This window comes from Notamacropus eugenii, chromosome 5 (assembly GCF_028372415.1).
Source record: "Notamacropus eugenii isolate mMacEug1 chromosome 5, mMacEug1.pri_v2, whole genome shotgun sequence".
NCBI lineage: Eukaryota > Metazoa > Chordata > Mammalia > Diprotodontia > Macropodidae > Notamacropus > Notamacropus eugenii.
Window position 1 is genome coordinate 344,226,890 of NC_092876.1, and position 24,587 is coordinate 344,251,476.

The 24,587-nt window shown below is 38.2% G+C and overlaps 1 protein-coding gene across 2 annotated transcripts in view; it reads left to right on the top strand.

Annotated features, from left to right (window-relative positions):
- Window positions 1–24,587, top strand: part of LOC140506561 (solute carrier family 15 member 2-like) — a 105,616-nt gene that overhangs the window by 40,843 nt on the left and 40,186 nt on the right. For both annotated transcript variants that reach the window (XM_072613886.1, XM_072613887.1), the window contains exons 6-9: window positions 17,213–17,303; window positions 21,440–21,517; window positions 23,530–23,612; window positions 24,251–24,337. In XM_072613886.1, the coding sequence (XP_072469987.1) occupies window positions 17,213–17,303; window positions 21,440–21,517; window positions 23,530–23,612; window positions 24,251–24,337 (339 nt within the window). The remainder of the gene's footprint in view (window positions 1–17,212; window positions 17,304–21,439; window positions 21,518–23,529; window positions 23,613–24,250; window positions 24,338–24,587) is intronic.

The following is a 24,587-nucleotide window of genomic DNA, read 5'->3' on the forward strand; positions in this document are numbered from 1 at the left end:
CAATGGCTTCCTTTCAGAAAAAGCCTGTGAAAAGTGATCTGAGCTACTGAGTTGAGGGAATTTCCTAAGAAAATAACCATTTACACCAAATAATCAGCTTCCCCAACCTCAAAAGGTCTTTACACCATTTATTTATGTTTCTTTATTAGGATATTGAGATAGAAAAACCAGGGTTTGTCTAAAATAGTAGAGGGAATCACAGGAGGGGGGAAAAAGTAAAAGAAAAAGGAAAGAAAAGAAAAAATGTGTTTCAAAAGAAAATTGTTATCCGGATAAAAAATATTCCTCTTCATTCTACCCTTCGCCTTTCACTAAAGGCATTCTTTCAGTAGAAAATTCTGACTAGACAAGGCTGAATACAAAGTTTAAGGCAGCAGGGGAAAAGGTGGCCTTTGAAAGTCATTTAGAGAAAACAGTATGCCTACTTACAGAAAACTAGAAGAATCAATAGTCAGTAGAGAGGGTGAATAAGGAGGGCTCTAGTCAGTTGAATCCATTGATCTAGGGTACTGAATGGAAACGCAGCTGCTTTCTGATACACGGGTTATAAAGTGTGAGGGTCACCCAGGGGCATTGCTGTCAGCATGGAAGGTGTAGGCAAGCTTTCAGAATAAAAAAAATCCTAAATTTCTGGAAAGCAGCTCAAGTTCAGACAAAATGTTAGCCTTTTTGACTTTTTTGAACTCCCCATAGTTTTTGGCTCCTTAATTTTTTAAAATTAAATTCTCTTTAATTAAATTCTTTTAAAAAATTAAATTTTTTAAAATTAAATTCTCTTAGCTTTATCCCATGACTGACAGTTTACCTACTGTAATGGTGCCCCAGTCTTTCTGGTAATGTCCTAGTCAAGTTTGGGATTATATCTTCTCACTTCTCATCCTTATCCTCCTTCCCCAGCCCCTTAGCAAGAATTGTCTTGCTGAAGGATTTCCTAACTACTAGGGTGTGCAAATTTGGGTGATACCCAACATCAAGAGTTTTACAATCAATCCCAGATTCTGGAATAACACAGTGCCCATTCTAAAGCCCCTCCCTCACAGAAAGTCAAGATGAAGACAGATATGACATATGCTTCTGATTACCTTTCCCGGTTGGTAGAACATTGAGGGACATAGGAAACAATACAGAAATGCAAAGACTCGCTAAGCCCTTGCAGATGAGGTCTACTGAACCTATCCTAGCTGTTTCCTTATATACTTTCCTACCTCCTTTCACAGCATCACAACATCCCTTCACACAACCAAAGGTTGGTCATTCAGATGCTCATCCACCAGTGCTGTTCTTTAATACTAAGTACTCCTAAATACTTATTCTTCAGTAACATTCCCCTGATCTCAAGCATGTTATTAACATTGGGATTTCATTCTTCTTCAATTGTGTATTATGTTGATTAACGCTCCACCCCCCAACACACACACACACACACACACACACACACACACACACACACACAAACTGGTAGACTAGAACTCCACTGATTTAGCTATTATAGTTTGTTTTAGATCTAGGAAGGGGATATAAAGTCATAGTTATTAAGATATATGAAAAAGGATACATAAATGTCTTGTGACAATATGATAATAATGGTAAAACAGCATAGGAAGCTAACCACATGATTATTAAAATTCTTCTTAAACCTGTTTGGTGAACAATTTCATGGTTCAATCTATGCATATCACTGATAATTTTAAAGACTTCAATCACCTCTCCTTTCCAACAGTTTCCATATGCTTGATCAATTACAGGCTTTATTTTGTTTGACTATAGGTTAATAATAAGTTTTTTGTTTTTCTTTCTTATTTGGGGGGGCAGAGAAGCCAAGTTTTTTATAATTACATAAAAAAATTGAATATAAAAAGCCCCAAACTGCTTCCATACGAATACTTCAAAGAATAGTAATAATCATATGGAAGATAAACCATCATCTTAATTATTTATTTACTTATTCTGGATCTTTCTAAGCTCTCGTCACATGTACTCACATATGTGATAGTATTAGTGATCTCTGCCTTGTTATATACTCCAAGGGAAAGAGTATGGCCTTAGAAATGTCAGGTCAAACAGCAAAGCTGCCTCCTAGGGTACCAGTCATAACTAAGTTTCTCATTCATGTTTTAAATGCCAGGATCTTTGAACAACTTGCTTCAGTAGACAAACCATATGTATGCAAGGGAATGCACTCAAAACAAACACTGCTAGCTATTGTTCCTGAATAACTGGTCTAGCAGCAGAGTACAAAGGTACACCTGAAGGGTAAAGCACCTCCAAACACAGACCGTAGTGATATCACTGCTTCTTTAGCTGCAAGAGCCTTCCTTCTCTTTCTTCCACTTTACCTGTTTACTCTTTGATGCCAACATTATGAGGCCAGTATAAGGATTAAATGACAACAATGCTGTCATATATTAACTGCAGCTTCTGCTGAAATGGAAACAACAGGACGGTTTTCCAGGGCTATAGCTAGGATCCTTCTATCCTGGCAGGGCTAAAGGTTGCAGCTTTAAGTACATCAAAGATGGGATTATAGTACCTACATAAGGCAGATCACAAGAGATGATGGATATAAGAATGCTCTGAAAACTACACAACATCCCACCACTGAAAGGAACCATTAAACATCTGTTGCCTTTCCAGTCATCTAGACTTTGTCTTGCTAGTGGACTTTGATGACTATGGAGGAGACAATGAGGATGACAACTTTGCCCAGCTCTGCCTCACTTAAATCCAATTTACCCTTGTGATGTCATTGGTCCTCTCAAAGAATGAAGGACGAACAACAATCCTCACAGTTTAAACTAGACTAATTTCCTTGCTTTACTAATAGTATCCTCCTGTTGGACATAGGTCAGGAAGCAGACAGAACATCTCAATGCCTTCAAATTCTTTCTGCTCGTTCCCATGTTCAGTCTTTTGAACTCACCTCTCCTCCCTCCACCCAATCTATTAGATAACACCATTGATCCCAGTTTTACTTATAGTCCAAAATATCTTGGATTTCATCTTCTTCATCCCTACTTAAAGAGGGAATGATCCTTCCTGTTGCTGTAATGACCTCTTTGGAGAACATAATTGGATTGAGGAAATAAATAGGGAATATAGGAAATGTGAATCTTTCATTATCAAGACCTTAAGATCCTGTGGTGTACAGAGTGAAAGAGTTGAGTTTTGCATATTTTAGGAACACTACCTTTCCATCTCCAAAGAGGAAACAAATGATAGCAATTCTGGGGAAGTCCTTAGTATCATCAAGAAGTAACCAGAACTATGGTGTATTGGTCTGGAAGTTGTTGTGGGGTCTATAAGCGTGGCACCTTGGACAAAGAGGCAGAGTGCATGTTTGTGATGTACAGCAGCATAAGAGTTGAAAGGAGAGAGGTGAAGACCAGTGGTTTCAAAGAGTATATGTTCAGAACAAGCCTGGATGAATGTGCATATCAAGTCATTTGTAGTATGTTTTAAAGAATAAACAGGTGAAAGTGATGAGAAGGAATGCATAGTTTAAAGCCATGGAAGTATATTGTGGGGATGAGCTGAGACAGTCAGGATAAGGTAGCTCAGAGGCTGAGGACTTGAGCCCAGTGGTCCATTTCAGGAGTGACCAGAAATAAATGGATGCTTACAGTCATTTGGAATTTGCTGTGGAGCTTCTTTGCATGGACATTGTGGCATGTGCATGTTGGGGGCTCTCCTCCATGCCTACCTACCCATCTCTTGCCTTATGTACCAGCATGGAGTAAATGGGATAGAAAAGCTGAGAGATCAGATTTTATATAGTCTTAACTTCTCTGGGCAGCTGAGATTTTTGCTTAAGGGTTTCCGTTTTAAGGAAAGCACTCAACAGGGTACTGGGCAATTTAGCATCCACTTTGTGGGGATCTGAATACTTGGGTTAAGTCTATTTGTTACTGTAAGTGGCCCTGAATATGTATTACCTCTATGCAAACTTATGGAGGACATGGACAGGAGCCACACAAGATGAGCAGGCATGGGTGGAATGTGACCTGTACCATTGAGGTAACAACCATATCAAGGAAATCACAAATCCATTTACATTTATCCTGTAAATCCTGGGAAGGCCTGGGCATTACTTAGGTAGGTGAATATATTGTAGTTTTTCCTGGTTTCCCATTTGTAGTAGCAGGGTCCAATTCTTTCCTGGTTTTTCTGCTACCTGTTCCCTCCACTCCTTCCCCTTTTTTTCCATATTAAAGCTTTTTTTGACACCTGAACCACAGCCTGCAAATTTGTGTTTCTCCCCTAACCCCCTCACTCCACTGCCAGTGCTCTACCACAGTAAGTAGTTGTTGATTTTCTTCTGTTTATCTACCAACTAGGCAGTGATATGGAGTAAAGCCATGTGCAACTTGGAATTGCAACCTTCCTAGGTAGAATGAGTGGTAGCTTTTTTGGTGGACTCTATTTTGGACCAGTAGAGAGAGTAGTTCTACAAATGTGCCATGTGGTATCATAAAAATTGTTATCTTGGTTAATTCACTTTATGTACTTATTTGCCTATAATTAACTATCTGTCATGAATATGGAGCTACATACTCTTTGGTTAGTCCGTCTAAAATTTGGTTGAAATTGTGGCTGCTGGGGCAGAGCCACGATGGCAGAGTAACAGCATGGACTTGCTAGCACTCTCCCACCAAACCCAGTCAAATACCTATAAAAAATTATTCTAAACAAATTCTGGAGTTTCAGAACCCTCACAATGATGGAGTGAAGGAAATCTCCAGTGCAAGACAGCCTGGAAGGTCACAGGAAGTGTCTGTCGTGCCATGCTGGGAGCAGAGTAGAGTGCAGCCTGGGCTGCACAGATAGGACCTGAGCAGGCGTTGTGGGTACTGAATCTCAGACACCTGTGGCAGTTTCCAGAATTCATGACCCCAAAATGCCAAGGACAAATTGGAAGGTCAGTGGAAAAAACCTGTGGGACTTGTATGAGAGAGTAGAGTGGATGGGCCCCAGCCCCAAGGTGGAAGAAGGGATGGAAGAGCCTGTGCAGGAAGAGCTTGAGGTAGCAGCAGCAGGGGCAGGGGCAGCAATTGTTTCTGGAGCTCTAGGTCCACAGATTGTGGGGGATTGAGTAGGTAACAGTAAACCCCCATCCCCAATGGAAGCATAAAACTACCTTGACAAAGAGCTCAGAAGTCAAGTAAATAGCCAGGAAAATGAGCAAAAACCAGAAAAAGAATCATACTCTAGAACCTTCCTTTGGTGACAAGGAAGACCAAAGAATACAAACAGAAGACAACCAAGTCAAAGCTCCTACATCCAAAGCTTCAAGAAAAATATGAATTGTTCTCAGGCCATGGAAGAGCTCAAAAAGGATTTTGAAAATCAAGTAAGAGAAGTAGAGCAAAAATTAGGAAGAGTAATAAGAGTGATGCAAGAAAATCATGAAAATCAAGTCAACTGCTTACTAAAGGAGACCCCCCCAAAATGCTGAAGGAAATAACACTTTAAAAAATAGACTAACCCAAATGACAAAAGAGATCCAAAAAGCCGATGAGGAGAAGAATGCCCTAAAAAGCAGAATTGGCCAGATGGAAAAGGAGATCCAAAAGCTCACTGAAGAAAATAATTCCTTAAAGATTAGAATGGAGCAGATGGAAGCTAATGACTTTATGAAAAATCAAGAAATTATAAAACAAAACCAAAGTAATGAAAAAATAGCAGACAATGTGAAATATCTCATTAGAAAAACAGCTGACCTAGAAAATAGATCCAGGAGAGATAATTTAAAAATTATTGGATTACCTGAAAGCCATGATCAAAAAAAGAACCTAGATATCATCTTTCAAGAAATTATCAAGGAAAACAACCCTGATATTGTAGAACCAGAGGGTAAAATAGATATGGAAAGTATCCACCAATTGCCTCCTGAAAGAGATCCCTAAAGAAAAATCTCCTGGAAATATTTTAATCAAATTCCAGAGTCCCCAAGTCAAGGAGAAAATATTGCAGCAGCCAGAAAGAAACAATTTGAGCATTGTGGAAATACAATCTAGCAGCTACTACATCAAGGGACTTGGAATATGATATTCCAGAGGTCAAAGGAGCTAGGATTAAAATTAAGAATCACCTACTCAGAAAAATTGAGTATAATACTTCAGGGGAAAATGGTCTTTCAATGAAAGAGAGGGCTTTCAAGCATTCTTGATGAAAAGACCAGAATTGAATAGAAAAATCTGACTTTCAAACACAAGAATCAAGAGAAGCATGAAAAGGTAAACAGGAAAGAAAAATCATAAGAGACTTGCTAAAGTTGAACTGTTTACATTCCTATATGGAAAGATAGTAATTGTAACTCTTGAGACTTTTCTCAGTATTAGGGTAGTTGGAGGCATTACATACGTATAGATAGAAGGCACAGGGTGAGTTGAATAGGTAGGGATGATATCTAAAAAAATAAAATGAGAGAGAGAGTAATATATTGGGAAGAGAAAGGGAGAAATAGAATGGGGTAAATTATCTCACATAAAAGAGGCAAGAAAAAACTTTTTCAATGGAGGGAAAGAGGGGGGAGTTGAGAGGGAAAGAGTGAACCTTACTCTCATCACATTTGGCTTAAAGAGGGAATAACATGCTCACTCAGTTTGGTATGAAAATCTAGCTTACACTACAGGAAAGTAGGGGATAAGGGGATGAGTGGGGAAATGATAGAAGGGTGGGCAAATGGGAGGAGAGGATAATTAGAAATAAACACTTTTGAGGAGAGATAGGGTCAAAAGAGAGAACAGAATAAATGGGGGGCAGGATAGGATGGAGGGAAATAGAGTTAATCTTTCACAATATGATTGTTGTGGAGGTGTTTTGCATCATTACACATGTATAACCTATTTGAATATGTATTGCTTGCCTTCTCAGTGAGGTTGGGTAGGGAGGGAGGAAGGGAGAGTAGTTGGAACTCAAAGTTATAAAAATGAATGCTAAAAATTGTTTTTACATACAACTGGTAAATAAGATATACAGGCAATGGGGTATAGAGATCCATCTTACCCTACAAGAAAATAGAGGAGATAGGGATAAGGGAAGAGAGGGGTGTGAAAGAAGGGGGGGGTAGTTGGGGGAACTGGTAATCAGAATTCACATTGTCTTGGGATGGGCTGAGGGGAGATGTATCTTGCATTCTGGAAGGAGTCATGATCTCAATATAGCCACCAGTTATTCTGGCATATAAGTCCTAATTTCTGCCAGTTATCCTGCCAGCAAATAGATTTTTATATACTCATAAAATCTCCTTCCATCATTATGATGGTATGGTTGTTTACCCTCGGAAACATAGCTAAGACCTCCTATATCTACTCCTAAAGACTATGTATTCCTGTTACAATTTCATGCTCACACCAAGAACAGTCATTGAACCAGTCATTTTCATTAATCCTCCTAGCACACTGGACAACTTCACAACTGTTATCTTTGCCCTTCCTCCCCACTACTAGCTTACTACCTACATATTGCTCTGATCCCTGAGAAAGCTTCATCCTGAGTCCATTCAATGATTGATGAGTTTGCCTGGAATCTCCATATAGTAAGGAGATGTAAATCTGCCTAGCTGATTGTTTAGTAATTATTGTAGTCCTACCTCATCACAGAATCCCATCCCAGTAATCTTGAGCTAACAGTTGTCATTTGTACAAATTCTGTTCCCTATCTCATATTGCATGCTTCCTAGTACTTATCCCCCAGGGACAATCCCACACAAGATTTACCTGACCTTTCTGAATGCTTTCTGGAGAATGCTGGCTCCATAGCTTGCTTTCATCTTAAAATTTTTCTTTTCTCACTTCTCCTATCTTTTTGTACTCACCAAGACCTGGCTCCGTCTTAATGACCTCTCATTCTTGGCCACTATTTTCAGCACTGGTTGCACTTTCATTCATTACCCCAAATAATTGGTCATGGTATTGGAGTCAGAATACTTCTTGCTCCTGTTGTCCCTTCTAGATTTTCCCTCTGCCACTGTCATTCAGTAATATTTCTTCCTTTGAGATGTATTCAAATAATATTTATCATGTAATCAAGATTCTTGCGGCTGTTGTGTACTGACCTCCAGGATACTCTCCATTCTTCTTTAATGAGTTCAATGTTTGACTCATCTTTTCTCCTTAGTTTCTTCCCTGATACTGGAGGATTTCAACATACATATTGATACTCAAACACCTTAACCTCCTACTTCTGCAACTTACTTATTTTCCCATGACCTCCTCATTCATCCCGTGTCAACCATATAAAGAGATGGTCCTGCCCTTGATCTTGGCATCATCCACTAGTCTTCCAATTCCATGTCTATCAGTTCTGAAGTTCCTCTATCTAATCATAATCTTCTGTCATTCTACCATTCCTTCTGCCATACAACTCCTAACTCTGTTCTTCATCTTTACTGTGATCTTCAATTTCTCTACCTCTCATTTCTTTCCCAGTCAGTCACCCCTGCGATAGCTACACTTTCCTATCTCCCTCTTGATACTTTGGTAAACCAGTTCAGCTTTATGTAGTCCCTTGTCCCCTTATTCTGTCTGCTGATCTTGCTCAGTCAAGCCCTAGTCTTGAATTACTGTATCTACTACTTTCATTCCTATTCATGTGAAAGAAGAGAGAAAAAAAATCATAAAACTGTTAATTGGGCCCATTTATTTTATACAATCTTCAATTCATCCAGGGGCTTTAGATGGAAGATAGGGCTGCCTCTCAGGGTTGAGATTCAGATTAGCTGTTCAATTCCCTCAGGGGCTTTAGGCAGAGGGTTCCAAAAATGGACGCTGCTGTTGCAGTAACTGCTGCTGGTGAGGCCAGATCACATTCCTTCTCACCCAGATGAAAAAGCTTTCTCACTGACCTTTGAAACTGTCTGTGGTATTTGTGAGTTGAGCAATCTGGGAACAGCTGCTGATGGCACCTTGAGGCCTGTTCCGGGTCCTGTCCCTGCTGTGCCATGAGGCCCACTTTGGGCTGCACTCCACGCTGTGCCTAGTGTGATAGACCTTTTCTGTTAGCTTTTGTGTTTCTACTCTGACACATTGACTCCACCCCCCTATTTTATATAATCTCAACTAGGCAACTAGGTGGCGCAGTGGACAGAGCATTGGGTCTGAAGTCAGGAAAACTTCTCTTTATGAATTCAAATCTGATCTGAGACACTTCCTATCTGTGTGATCCTCAGTAAGTCACTTAACCCTGTTTGCTTCATTTCTTTGTCTGTAAAATGAGCTGGAAAAGGAAATGGTAAACCACTTCAGTATCTTTGCCAAGAAAACCTCAAATGGAGTCATGAAGAGTCAGGCATGACTGAACAACAACAAAATAATCTCAATAGGACCCTGATTGTAGCAAGGCAATCTTTTTATACATTCCTAATTGATGCAGTTCCCCAGTCCCTACAGTGACTTTTCCCAAATCTTTTCATCCTTCCTCAAACCAATCATAGCTTCCCCTTACCTGAACTCTCTCAGCTGAGATCCTTGCCTCAAAGTTCACTGAAAACTCAAGACCATTCACTAAGAATTCTCTTTCACCCCTCTCATTTCACACCACCTTAACACCTTCTGCTATGATCTCTTTCTGCATCCTTGATGTATATAAAGAGATGGTCCTTCTCTTAACCAAGAAAAATTTCTCTACATGTGCAAGTGATCCCATTGTATCCCATCTTCTCCAGAAGATTGCCTTGACTATCCCATCTCTGTTTTCTCACTACTTTGAAATCTTTCCCTGGCTATTGCCTGCTTCTTTGTGGCCAACAAACACAACATATCTCCCCTCTCCTTAAAAAAAAAAACAACCTTCATTTTATCCATTTGTTCGCACTAGCTATTATTCTCTAGTTTTCTTCACTTTTATGACTATAGGATGTCAGAAGAATACCTACATTTGGGGCCTCTACTTCCTTTCCCTTCACTGTCTTAATTCTCTACAGTCTGACTTCCTGCCTCATCATTCAACTGAAAATCATCTCAACAAAGCTACCATTGATCTCTTAATTGACAACTTTTTAATGACCTTTTCTTAATCCTCAACCTTTTTTATCTTTTTGATTACCCTCTTCTCCTTGATAATTTTTTCTTAAGTTTTCCCAACACTGCTCTCTTCTGATTCTCTTCCTACCCACCTGATCACTTTTTCTCAGTCTCCTTTGTGGGGTCTTCATAAAGGTTATACCCACTAACTGTGTATGACCCCCCCACCCCAAGATTAATTTTTGGCCCTCTTCTCCTTCTATACTGTTTCTTTTGGTGAGTTCATCAACTTCCATAGATTCAGTTATTATCTCTTATTTGATTACCAAGCCCTAACTTCTCCCCTGATCTTATCTCACATTTCGGACGTCTTGACTATGTATCCCATAGACATCTTAAATTCAATATGTACAAAACTAAACTAATTTTCTTTTTCCCTAAACCATCCCCTCTTCCCTAATTTCCCTGTTATTATTTAGGTTACCACGGTCTTTCCAGGCAGCCAAGCCCACAATGTAGGTATCATCTTCAACTCTTTACTCTCTCTAACCCTACCTGCCATATCCAATCTATTGCTAAGTCCTATTAGTTCTACTTTCACAACATCTATCAAATATGACATCTCTCCTGACACTTTTCCCACCCTGGTATAGGCCCTTATCATCTCATATTTGGACTATTGTAATAGTCTTCTGATTGATCTCCCTTCCTCAAGTCTCTTTCCACTCCAGTCCATTTTCCATTTAGCCATCAAGTTGCTCTTTCTAAAGCACAGGTCTGACCATATCATCTCCCTGTTCAATAAGCTCCATTGGATCCCTACTATATCCAGGATCAAATATAAAATGCCCTGTTTGACTTTTAAAGTCCTTCATAACATGAACTCTTTCTACTTCTCTAATCTTCTTACCACTTATTTGCCCCCTTCAAATCCTTTGTAATCGACTGACACTGATCCTTGCTTTGCTCCCACATTACCATCCACTTCCTAAGTCTGAGCATTTTCGCTGGCTGTTTCTCCTGCCTGGAATACTATACTTCCTTACCTTTACCTCCTGGGTTCCCTGGTTTCCTTCAAGAATTCACTAAAATCTCATTTTTAGCAACAAGACTTTCCTCACCTTAATGCTAGTGACTTTCCTCTATTGATTACTTCCAGTTTATCCTATCTATATTTAGCTATACATCATTCTTTGCTGGTTATCTCTTCCATTAGATGTGGGGCTCATTAAAGGCAGGGACTATTTTTCTCTTTCTTAGTGCTCAGCCCAGTACCTGTCACACAGTATACACTTGGAGACAGGACACCAGGCAACTGCCAGGAAAACTCCTCAAATCCTCATTAGGTCCTCATTGAAAGTAGAAACTCTCAAGTAGTAAAGTCCTCTCAGTTGAAGGGAGGCTATCATGAAAGTATACATATTAGATGTCCTGTGCTTCTACATCAACTACCAAGGGCTCACGGGGACCCAGATACATAAGCTCAGGAACCGATGTAAGCATTTCATGAATTCACCAAAAGAAGCCTCCACTGTAGGTGTCTAGTAGGAGGCCTTTGCAGATGGTCTAGTTGGAGAGTGTCACACACCTTCATAGTTTACAGAAAACTTCAAGCATATTGTTTCATTATAATGGAAAGGGATTGCGACTAACAAAACTGTGAGGTAGATAAGGCAGATTTCTCATATTAAGGTGGCAATGTACGGTTATCTCTTCCACATCATGAAAATTAGGAGTGAGGCACTCCCGTGATTGGGAAAATCCATATAAAATTTTTTTATCCTCCTTTCATCAGAGAAGTCTGAATTATTATTCTATTAAAAGATAAAATAAGTTGATATTATACAATATTACATGTATATTTTATGCATTTTTGAGTTTCTAAACTGTGTCATCTGCTGGCCTTCATGTGTTGTCTGCCACTTCCACAAAACTCCACCCAAATTCCCATTTAGTTTCTTATGCAGACTGGTGATGTATTGAAACCGTGATGGGGAAAGTTATTGTGTGAAAGGTATGACTGTAATTTAAAGTCAGAAGGTCTGATCCTGGTTCTGCTACCATTTTGCTAAATTGGCCTGAGCAAATTGTTGAACCTTTCTGAGATTTAGTTTACTATTCCCAAAATGAAGGGCTTGATCTCTAATGTTCATAATGGTGAGGTATGATCTTCTATGATTTTGAAGTTTTAGAATGAGGGGTTTTAAAATTTTCCCTCTAGTAAAGGAAGAGTAATGAGGTAGAATCTTGAGTACTAGTTGGAGATACTATATGATTGCTGGTTTCTGACCTGGTTCAGTTAGAAGTAGTAAGCACAGCATCAGGCTCCTCTTTTAGATCCTTCCTCTCTCTGTCACTCTTTTCCTATTTGGTGGCTGAGGGAGATTGTTTGGTTGGTTGTCCTTCATTCTTGAAAAGGACCAAAATGACATCACTATGCTAGAGTCAAATTTCAATGTGTCCAACATCAGACTGATACAAGCTCAAATGCTGTACCACAGGTTGGGCATGAATAGTCCGTGTAAACATTTGGGATGGGTACTCCAGCTTTTTGCATCCTGTTTTCTTTGAACTGTCTCAATTCTGCTTTGCTCATAGAGCACAACACCTTTTATAATGTGGGCATGTATATCAGTAAGGACCCTGGCATACACAGGAGGGCCTGCTGTACAGGTTCTTGGATCTGCTTCTCTAAAAGGAAAGGTAACTTTAGAGAGGTCAACAATCACTTTAATCAAGCACATATATCATTCACTTAGTTCAGGTGAAAGAGTCAGCACCCTGAACTTCAGAGAAAATATGGAGAAATACAGATCAACAGACAGGGATTCCAACTGTCTGGCCATAAGCAATACATACATCACAGATCAACAGACAGATCCAGCTCTCTAACCATACATAACATAGTTACCAGAGAGAGAAACACCAACATGTGGGTTTTCAAAGCTGAGGGGCTCCTCAGTGGTTCCCCAGAGTCTTATCTGGCCAAACATTTCCAACAAGTAAGCCCCAAAGTAAAACCTCACCTCAGAGTATTTCTACATTTTTCAGAGCCAAAGAGCATCACAACCCTTGAGAAACAGTCCCTCATTAGGAAATTAACAAAAGGTACCTGAGATACCCTGAGATGTAATTTAAAGTCAGAAGGTCTGATCCTGGTTCTGCCACCATTTAGCTAAATTGGCCTGAGCAAATTGTTGAAACTTTCTGAGATTTAGTTTACTATTCCCAAAATGAAGGGCTTGATCTCTAATGTTCATAATGGCGAGGTATGATCTTCTATGATTCTGAAGTCTTAGAATGAGGGGTTTTAAAATTAACTTCAGGGAAGATCTAATTAACATTACAGTGGTCCTGTGCCAGTGTCTCCCATGTCACACAATCAATTCCAAAGTTCTTAAGAGAGACCTTGAGTGTGTCCCTATGTTGCTTCTTCTGACCAACATGTGAATGCTTGCTCTGTGTGAGTTCTCCATAAAATGTTGGGTTTTTTTGGTCAAGTGTACATTTTGCATTCCAACAATGTGGCCAGCCCATCAGAGTTGCACTCTCTGAAGCAGAATTTGAATGCTTGGCAGTATAGCTTGAGAAAGGATCTGAGTAAGACTGAGGGAGAAGGAACCTCATGGTCCTGCTCTAACTGGGCCACTCTTCTCTTAGCAGCTAAAGAGATTAGAAGCTTAGTGGGTCACTTCCAGCTTTTTCCTTTTCCAAGGAGATCGCTCTAAGAGCCAAGTAAGTCCTGGATTCATTCTCCTGCTCTTCCTCTTTTTTGATCTTCCTTCTAGTAGTCATGGCAACAGGAGACCCCTCATGCCACTCTTCTCTTTCCATTCTTCCTTCTGATTGATTATGACATAGCAGAAGTTTCTTGGGATTCTAGTCCAAACTCACTATTTGATCTCACTCACTCTCTTCCTGTTTTGTTTTCCAACTTCTCTTCTCCTTTACCTAGGTCAAACAGAAGACTTGGAGTATTAGGCCCTCTTCTATCTTCCCCTCATCATATCACCCGCAATGTTGAAAAGTCAATGTGATTCCATATTTAGACAGGTCTCACTTAGTCATTATTGATTGTTTTAGATGCTTTCCAGTAACTAACAGGCTCCCTCAATAGTTTATATGCTTGGTAGTTGAAATTAAATCATATTTGTATTTATTACCATTTTGATAGTTTTTTCTACATTCATAAAGTGATGGCAGAGCTTATATTTGCAAACCTGTGTAGTATTCTCAAACTATCCAATAAACTTCTCACTTTTCCAAATAAAATCATAATTGTGTTTTCTGAGATTTAACTTTGTTAGTTCCCTATGTCCACTGCCCCAAAGACCCCCAGAATACTAGCCCTCAGAATACTTGGGGTATAAGCAGACTTTGGTAAGAGTGGCAGAGGATGCTGAAATCATCTTTCTCAAAGTTTCCCCTTTTTCTGTCAGGTTGGTAAACAACATATAAAGTAGAGATGTTCTGTAGTGGATGACTTCCACCTCCATGAAAGATCTGTAGCAAGTCCCTCAGGCATATGAGGCATATGCCATTTCATACTCTGGCTTTCTCCTTTGACAGTCCCTGCCTTTGAAGCATTTCAGTTATTTCCAGTGAGCAACAGAGGAGGTATAGGGTATATTTAATGATCTGAAGAACTAGTTCACGTGAGATCTTAATGTATTTGAATCTGGAGAACAGTTTATTTTAGAAACCAATACAGCTACCTTTAGCATAGGAGCATCCTCTTATAGATCATCCCATCATTCTCTACTGACAATTGATCACTGCACTTTAGGAAAGATGCTGATTGCAATCAAGGTATATTTGAGGCATAAAGACCCTGTTCTGAGGGGGTCTGATAACTCATTATTATCCATATATGAATAAGACCCTCAAGTTCTTTTAGCCCACCTAACAGCTATATTAATGACAAATTTGTTGGGCATTACTGTTTTTCAGTACTTCAACTTCATTATTATCACTAACATTTATAGGCATCACAATTGGCTGATAATAATGATTATGATAGTAATAGTAGTTTTTAAATGGTGGTTTAAGGTTTGCAAGGCAGTTTTCATATTCTTATTGTATTTTATTCTTATGACAACCTTAGGAGGTAGGTGTAATTATTGTTCCCATTTTACAGGTGAGGAGCCTGAGACAGCTAAAACTTGCCCAGGATGATGCAGTTAATAAGGGTCTGAGGCCAAATTTAAACTTGAGTCTTCCTGACACAAGATTCAACAATTTATCCACTGAACCACCTAACTGCCTTATCATATCAAACTACAAATTTGGATGTCTGAGAGATCAGTTTCAAAAGGCCCTATACAGAACATTGAATTTATACAGACCATTTACTGACAAATTGAGCTATTAGAACTTACCAGTCAGAAATCAGTATCAGCATGCTTATACTCCAGTCTTCTTGTCTACTCTTCAAGAAGAAATATTGACCACAACTGAGGATGGATCCATGTTGAATAGGTTCTGATTACTCTTACATGACTTCTTCTATCAAGGACTGATAGATGATGCTCTAACTCTGCCAGGATGATCTGGTATTGTTGTTTATGACTTTTTGCAGCCATACCTATGGCACAATCTTAGTTGGCATATTCTATCATATCAAATATGTGTAGATGAGCTAGGTAATAGGCTTATCTCTCACCTACACTTATCACCTCTCTGAGGAAAGGGAAGGTATTTTTCATTATCAGTCCTTTGGAATCAAGATTGGTCACTTCATTGATCAGTATCATACCTTTTTTTTTTTTACCTTTTTGTTGTTTGTCCCCTGTTCTTGAAGAGGATCATGACATCATGGAGGTGATGTCATAATATGCAAGTGAGGGAAGGCTGTGCAAAGCCACCAGCCTCACTTGGCTGTTGTGTAGATGACCCTTTCCCTCTAAGATGACTTCCCAGCTGCTTTGTATGTATCTTGTATGTACCTATATTCATTGATTTACTTTCCCTATTAGAATGTGAACTTCTTAGAGACTTAATCAAGTGCCTGGCCAAAAGACAGCACTTGATAAATATTATTGACCATTTTGAATATTAATTGAAAATTAATATTAATTAAATTATAAAATTGTTTTGAATATTAATATTTGAATGTTATTGTTTTCTTGATTCTTCTTACTTCACTACATCAGTTCATACAAGGTTTCCCCATGTTTCTCTGTAGTGTTATTTGTGGTTTTTCATGGTACAACAATATTCCATTGCATTTATATAACACAACAAAATATACATTTTAGGTCACACAGAATACTAAGGTTTCAAAATGTAGAAATTAAATGGTTTTATTACAGACAGTTCAATAGGGAAATGGGGAATGAAAGAACCATTACATTTGACTTAGGAGTGAGGTAAAGATGCCTCAATCCTTTGATTTAGGCCTATTCCCAAGTGCCTTTTTTTTTTTTTGTCACAGTGAAGTCCTTTTCCCTTATTCCCTTCTTTATCTCTCTCAAATTCCTTCATTTGAGGTACAAGAAGATGAGACTAAAGCCATCCCAGAGCTCTATTATGAGTATTCCCAGTGCAACCAAACTGTCCTTGTCTTCCTGGGTTGGAACTTAAAGTATTTAAGAGTAGAGGAATGGGAACCTTGAAAGTTCTGCTTTTCATTCTGTTCAGTTATTGACAATATCCATAGATTTGGGGGCCTCTATAAACATACAATTCCAGAAAGCTGTGGGTAAGATTTTCCTTTTTGTTAAGGTACATCAGAGAGCACCCAGAGAACCGGTTGACCATTTCCACCCCAATCTACTTAAAGATATTATACCCTATATTTAATTAATATGTACCAGGTTAGTCTTCAGTGTTTAATATATTTTAAATATATATATATATATGTATTTAACAATCATTCATCTAAAAAAAGTTGTCTTTGATCATAGCGTTTGTTTTTCCTGTAGTTGGAGTCATTGGTAGTCTTACCTCCTTTTTATCTTCACTGTTTTCCATGTTTGTAGAACACAAGATCAGTCCACAGCCTATATAGTTCAAGTGATTCTACAAACATAGGCTCTCATATAGAGCAGACATAAATGGAATAGAAAGAGGAAATTTAATCCATTAAATTTCTGCCAAGACTATCACCTAATTACTAATTGTCCAGTTGGGAACAAACATAGATATTAGTTGTAAGGTTTGTGTTTTGAAAATCCAGGGAATTGCGAGTTTTGTTCTCAGTCTTTGTATCCTTGGAGACATTGACATTGTTTTGCTCCATCTTCTTTCAGACAGAAGAAAGGAGAAAGTTATTCTCAATTATGTATCTCATAGTCAACCTGGCATTCTTGATTTCATCAATTTTTATGCCCCTACTCAGAGGTCAGTATTGGTTTACCAGGGGACTGAATGGGGTGGAATGTCTTTGCCACGATCTCTTGCAAGGCTCTTAGAAAGAAAGGTGATGTGAAACAATAAATAGCATGCTGTATTTGGACTCAGAGAATATTGGGTCATATCCTAGCTCTGATACTCACTAGTTGTATGACCTTGAACAAATCATTTAACCTCTCTGAGCCTCAGTTTTTTCATAAATGAAATAAGGAAGTTGGACTAGAAGACTTCTAAAGCCCCACTCAGCTCTAGATCTATGATCTGAGGAGCGATATTGTCCTGAAAAGCTAAGCTGGTTCAGCCTGTAATAGACTTTGGCAAATTCAATTGCAGGAGTATCCTTACTTTAACTAATATGGACATTCCAGAAAACTTGCATGTCAGTTGAATTTGGGGAAATTGATTCATACTTGAAACGAAGCATGACACACAGTAAATAATGAATGCTTATTAATTGATTGATTGGCTAAAGGTACCTATGTTGAAGCTTTTGAAAACGAATTATGTGCAAATTAAATTATTAAACTAATTAATTCATTATTGTTTTTAAAGCTAATACTTTCTTAAAATTAAGAACCTTTAATAATAAAAGGATAAAAATAATTCATATATTATTTATGTGCATGAAGTAGAACACTATTTTATCTTTACACCATTCTCTGCCTTATGGGATTTTTACAGAAAACTTTTTTTTGGTATGAGGGGATGGATATGAGAAATAAATTATTTTAACTATAGTCTTGTATTTCTACATCTACACTCTGGACACTTATTTTTATTGATTTTATTAATACATTTAATGGATATAGTGGAAAAATACTATACGGGAAGTCAGGAAACTTGAATTTCCGCTTCCAACTTTGTCCTTAAATTCACTCTGTGTGGAACATTGGGCAAATTATCCCCCCCCCTTAGACCTTCAAATTTCTTCATCTCTACAGTGAAGGGACTAGACTAGATGATCTCTCAAGTCCCTTCTACTTCCTGGGTCCTATGATTCAATGGTCAAGTGTATTAGTAGATTTTCAATGAAAGGGGTGCAGGACAAACTGGGATAAACTAAAATATTTACTTAGCTGGTTTTAAAGGAGAACGATAACCTGGTTCACTTCCACAAAGGATTAATGAAAGAGACTAGATAAATCACAGCCAAGTTGAATACTTCTTGGAATATGTAATATGCATGTTATATCCAGAGATTCATGATGCCATTTATCAATATGCATTCTTTTGGAGTGTCTGTGGTCAAAATATTTTTATCTATTCTATTGATCCTGGAAAGTATTTTCAGTTCATCAGGGGCATGTTCTTGGGGCATTTTTTTTGGTGAGAAATAATTGTGTACCAAACTGGAAAAGTGCCAAGACAAGTGGAGTTTCTGTTGCACAATATAGAGAGATAGGAGGTCAGAATGGAAAGTTAGAAAGGTAAACATGATTTTAACCTACGGATCTAGATCAATATCAAAGACTTATAGTGGTTCCTGGGATTTGCAGTATACTACTATGGATTTGTCACAGTTCTCTTTTCTCTGGATAGACCGAGAGATTCCCTATGGTTCCTGCAACAACCCTAATCCAGTAGTTAATTATTACACAGAAAATGTAGTATTTGATGTTGTTCCCCTCTTGGCCTACACTGTCCTTTTATGTTAGAGCTCAAGACTTCAAAAGTAGTTGCCAGGGCCATTTTATTCCAGATAGAACTGTAGTCCAATATTCTCTTATGCCATCTTCTCTTTGAGCTTCTTGTTGGAAGGATACACCTACACATCCTCAGAGAAGGAACTCTCAACAATAAACGGTGAAGAAATCACCACAGAGTGTGACCACCTTCACCTGGAATATCAACAAAAAGGCTAAAGACTAAAAGTCAGTGACAGGTCAGGTCCTGGTCTATTCCTCACCTGTCTTCTAGTACCAAACTCTTGTAGCCTGAAACCTGACTTTTCTTCACATCAGCTGTGCTGCTTCCTCCGGATTGTTGGTTGTCACCCTATTTTTATCTCTTACTTTGCTTTTTATCTCTGGCTCTTTCCAGGCAATAGACCATTTATTTACTCCATTACTTCCTGGTAGCTGGAGATGCTTTCCCCTGCTCCAGATCAGGGTTTGGCTTGCACCATGAATTCTGCCTAACCATGATCACTGACTGGCCCTCCTTCCACTCTGTCTCCCCTGGGAGCCAGGTCACATGAATCAATGCAGATAGCATATTTAGCATTGAACTAGATAAACTGGAACAGGTTCATAGGAAGGCAGTCAGAATTGTGAGAGGATCCAAAACTTTTGCCATAGATTGGTAGAAGGGATTAGGGATAGTTGATCTCCATAAAAGATGCTCCACAGAAGGTACATTGCTACTACTGTCACCCTGAAAAGACAGGTTGGAGGGTAGAACCAGAACCAATGAATTTGTAGAAGTTCCAAGGATGTAGATTGTGGGCCAATATAAAAAAAAACCTTCCTGGTAATTAGAGTTACCCAAAAATGGAATGGACTGCTTTCTTAGGAAGTAAATTTCCCATTACCAAGTCTCCAAGTGAAGGCAGAGTAACCACTTGTCAGGGATATAGCAAGAATAACTTAACCTCTGGGTGTGAGTTGGATTAGTAGATGATGTCTGGAGCCCTTTTCAACTCTGCAATTCTAAAATCCTATAATTCTATGATCATTTACCACAGACTTTGTGATCTGTTGAAATTTCTAAGACTACCTCTAAGAATCATACTGACAAAAGTGGGGGAAGAGAATGTGGAGAATCACACTTAACTTTTGGCACTCTGTGCTATCCTAGTCCCATGGACATCTTGGAATCCTTAAAGTGGAATGGAGATATGTTTCCAAATGCCAGAGGTCATTATATACATTTGGATTGGAGGCTTCCTGGTGGAATTTTGGAAAGCACTTGTCAGTGTTGGGGATGGATAGATAAAGACAGACAGATAGATAGATAGATAGATAGATAGATAGATAGATAGATAGATAGATAGATAGCTGGATAGATAGATAGAGATATATGTATATCTAGATATATAGATAGCAAAAGGTCATAAACAATAGAGCAAGTAGTTAGGATGAGAAGTAATGAAGCCTAATTGCTATTTTAGGAGAGGTGAAAGACATGAGGGCAAATGAAGCCAAGGCTCCAGAACCAGATGAACCTTGTAAAGTGTCCATATGGTCACAGGTTAGAGCAAACATGAGTTCAGAACTAGCAACAAACTGTAGTCAGGGCAAAAAAAAATGTAACTTTTTGATCCATCAGAAGATTGGAAGCTAGAAAGGCAGGGAAGCAGACAATAGCCTCTATGGAAGAGAGCAATATGGGAACTCCAAAAGAAGCAAAAAGTCAAGAAATCAAAAAACTAAATGATATTAAATCTTGTCGAGGATTTAAATATTCATTTAAATAACTAAGAATCAAGTCATTTGAAGGAAATGAAATAACAGGCCAAAATAAGTAGGGAAATAAATTCATGGTATTTTTTTTTGAGGAACAACTTCAATAACTGAAGCAAATTTTTTGCTTCTTCTAGATCAAAACTTTTATATGCTTCCTGTGTGAGATATCACCCCCACTTCAGCTCCCGATATGGTCTATTAATTTTGTGCCTATCCTGTATGTATTCATCATTTATTTATGAACATACTAGATCCTTCTAATAGAGTACACACCTAAGAATCCATCATAGGATGTAGAACTAGAACATTAGAGATCATCTAGTCCAAACCCTTCATTTGACAGAGAAGGAAACTGAGGTCTGAAGAGGTAAAGTAACTTGCCAGTTTCCATAGCTCCTAAATACCAGAGCTAGGATTCAAAACCAGATTTTTGACTTTCAATACAGTGTGGTTCACCCCATTATCCTTTACTGCTGAGCTGTTATTACTTCATTATGGGAAGATTTTCCCTAATAAGGACCTTCCATTTTCAGTGTCATAAATACTTAAATGTTTTGTGCTGTACATGTTTGAGAGATAAAAAATCTCTTTCCAAGAGGATATGATGGAAAGAAGTGCATCAACTAACCGATCCCCATCTATAGTTCTATAAGGTTGAACCATGGGGAGTAAGGTAAAATGAGAACTGAGATAACTCTCCCTTATTTTTACTCTCTGTAGCTGACATCAGCTGCTTTGGAGGAGATTGTTATATGCTTGTCTTTGGGGTCTCTGGATTATTTCAGCTGTCTGCAGTAGGTAAGTTGGGTCACATTGAGGTAGTAGTGAGGGGAGGAGTGCTTATTTCCAAGAATTGAGGCATGCAACGAAAGCACCAAGGACACCTGCCTAAATGAAACAACAACAGTAGTCAAGACTCCTGAATTCCTACCCTGAGAAAGTGTTTTTCATCCACATCTTTTATTTCTTTTATTTTCAATTGACTGGCCCTTATTTTTCTTTCCCCCTCTTCCCCAAGTCCCCCCAAAAAACCAACACCCTTGAAAGAAATTTGCAGAGTCAAACAAAACAAATCCCACACTATGTAAAAATGTCTCATTCTGCATTTGAGGACATAGCCTCAAGATGTCTTCTTGGGTGGGTCGTATTTTTAATCATTGGTCTTCTGCAAGCATGGTTAGTCATGGCATAGATCAGCATTCTTAGGCTTTTCCAAGTTGTTTTTCTTTACGTTTTTTTTTTTTTTTGCAAAAATTGCTCTTCTATTTCTGCTCACTTCAATCTGTATCAGTTCATATAAGTTTTCCAACTTTCTTTGAAACCATCCCTCTAATTATTTCTTATGGCATATTTTCCATTACACAGTATAGCATAATTTGTTGGTGACAGAATTGCCATCCAAGGTCAGGGCCCTATCTGTACCAGATCTGGAACCTATGCACAGATGAGGCAGTTCCCAAGCTGGAAGGCTCTTTGTAAGTCTTTCCTGGCTAAACCCTGTCCCCAGTATCTGTGGACCTCTCTGTCTTCCTTGGTTGACCTGGACTAGAAAAACTGGTTCATTTTTTTTTTTTTTGATTTCCCAATCAGAAATCAATGTGTTGAGTTTTCTGTATCTTTGTGGTATGAAGTATGATCTACTTTATCCATCTAGTCTGCCATCTTGACTTGTCTTTCACCATGAGTCTTAAAGACTTTAAAAAGAGTCATTGTGACCCAAATACACTTTTCCACATCTCCCAGATGATCAGGACCAGCAAGTTATTCACCAGCAAGTATGGAAATTCTATATATATATTTATAAATATATATAAAAATAACGGTTTGGCTTGGAAAGACCTTCATGAACCGATGCAAAGTGAAATGAGTAGAACCAGGAGAACATTGTACACAGTAAGAGCAATATTGTAAGATGATCAACTGCTAATGACTTAGCAATTCTCAGCAATACAACGAGCCAAGGCAACTCTGAAGGAATTATGATGAAAAGTGCTATCCCTCCCAGAGAAAGAACTGGTGGTGTCTGAATACAGACTGAAGCACACTTTTTACTGTCTTTATTTTTCTTGGGTTTTTTGTCTATGTTTTCTTTTACAACATGACTAATATGGAAATATGTTTTACATAACTACATAGGTGTAAACTATATCAAATTGCTTGCCTTCTCAATGATTCAAGGGGAAGAATAGAGAGAATTTGGAACTCAATTTTTTAAAAACTAATGTTAACTGTTTTCACATGTAAATGGAGAGAAATAAAATACTAAATAAATAACTGAAAAAAGAATAATGGCTATAGGACTTTACAGTTTACAAAACACTTTTCTCACAGTACACCTAAAAAACACTTACTTAGATCAAAACAAGTTGAATTTCTGGGGAGCATATAACTCATTTTTATAGATTCTCCCTAACATGTTTTCACTGGCATATATTCAACCTCAGTTATCATATTAGGATTATAGATACCATATAAGTTTCAGTGGGAAAGAACAAATTCCTCAGTATCCGAGCACTTAAACCTTGGGATGCTATGTAAAGTTTTTAGCCATGATTGAGTTGTTTTAATCATGATTGTTATTCTTATACAATAATACAATACTACAAAAAACTTGTTCCTATCCAAGGAGCCAAAGAGCTGTAACTCTGGCTCTGTAAGTCCAAATTAAGGGAGTAAAAATCAAGTCCTTCTCAAGAGAGTTTGCTAGATTCTTATTCAGATGCAGCAAAGGTGAATTAGCAAAATGGACCTGTCTACCACAATTCCTGCTCTTCCAATAATTCTGAGAAATTCTATGTATATCTTTTCAGTTGTGTTTTCATTTGGAAGTGAAATGTACAAAATAATTCCTCCAGAAGGAGATATCATACTTAAAGTCTGCAAATGCATGTGGGTGAGTCATTAAATGTTTTTTTTTTAAATCCCTTTTTCCTATTTTTAAATTGAAAGGTATTAATTACAGTGGTTTGATTGGTTCATACTTAAGATTTCAATGGTGTAGGAAATTCCTAGTAGGGAAATTCCTTCTATCAATACAGAACCTCAACTATTTTCAATTTATAGAGATTAATCTTGAGTACTGAGAAGTTGTGACTTGTCCAAGATCACATTGCCAGGACTTGACCAACAATTTTCCAAACTCAGACGGATTCTTTATCCACTACACGCTACCACTCAGTATTAGGATCAAAGAACTGTAAATATCATTACATATTTTGTCTTTCACCTCATTACACTTGGAGATTGTTTCCTAACTATCCTTTTTTTTGCCAAGTTAAAGTTAGTCTTTGCCTTTTTGTTTAAATATCTTTAAATAGGCAAAACTCTTTTGTCATATCCTGGTTGGACAAGATTTTGTTCAGAGGAATGGGGATAAACATGATAACCCCTGGACAAATGCTGAAATTCTATAACCAATCTGATTTGGGAAATCAGAGATAATATAAATGGATCATAAAATAAATGTATACTCTAGGAAGGAAGGGTAGATAAGGGGTAAGTCTGTTCTTATGACCCTCTGCTTTTTTCCAGTTTGCTATTTCAAACCGACTGAAGAACCGCTCCAGTGATATTCCAAAGAGAGAACATTGGCTGGACTGGGCAGCTGAAGAATATCCAGTGAGTCATGGTTGTAGGTTCAAGTCATCTACCAGTAGTGAAGACTGTGTTGTGAGAGCTGAATTTCCCCTGTCTTTTATCTCAAGAAGCTATTTTGTGGTGCTAATAAGTAATGTAGCCTGGGAACAACTCTCTCTGCTCCCAGGGTTTTTTTTGGCCATCATTCTCATATGTCCACCTATCCCACAATTTTCCCCACTTTCCCCTCATGATAATTTAGTGTAGTTCAAATCAGACAACTGCAGAATAA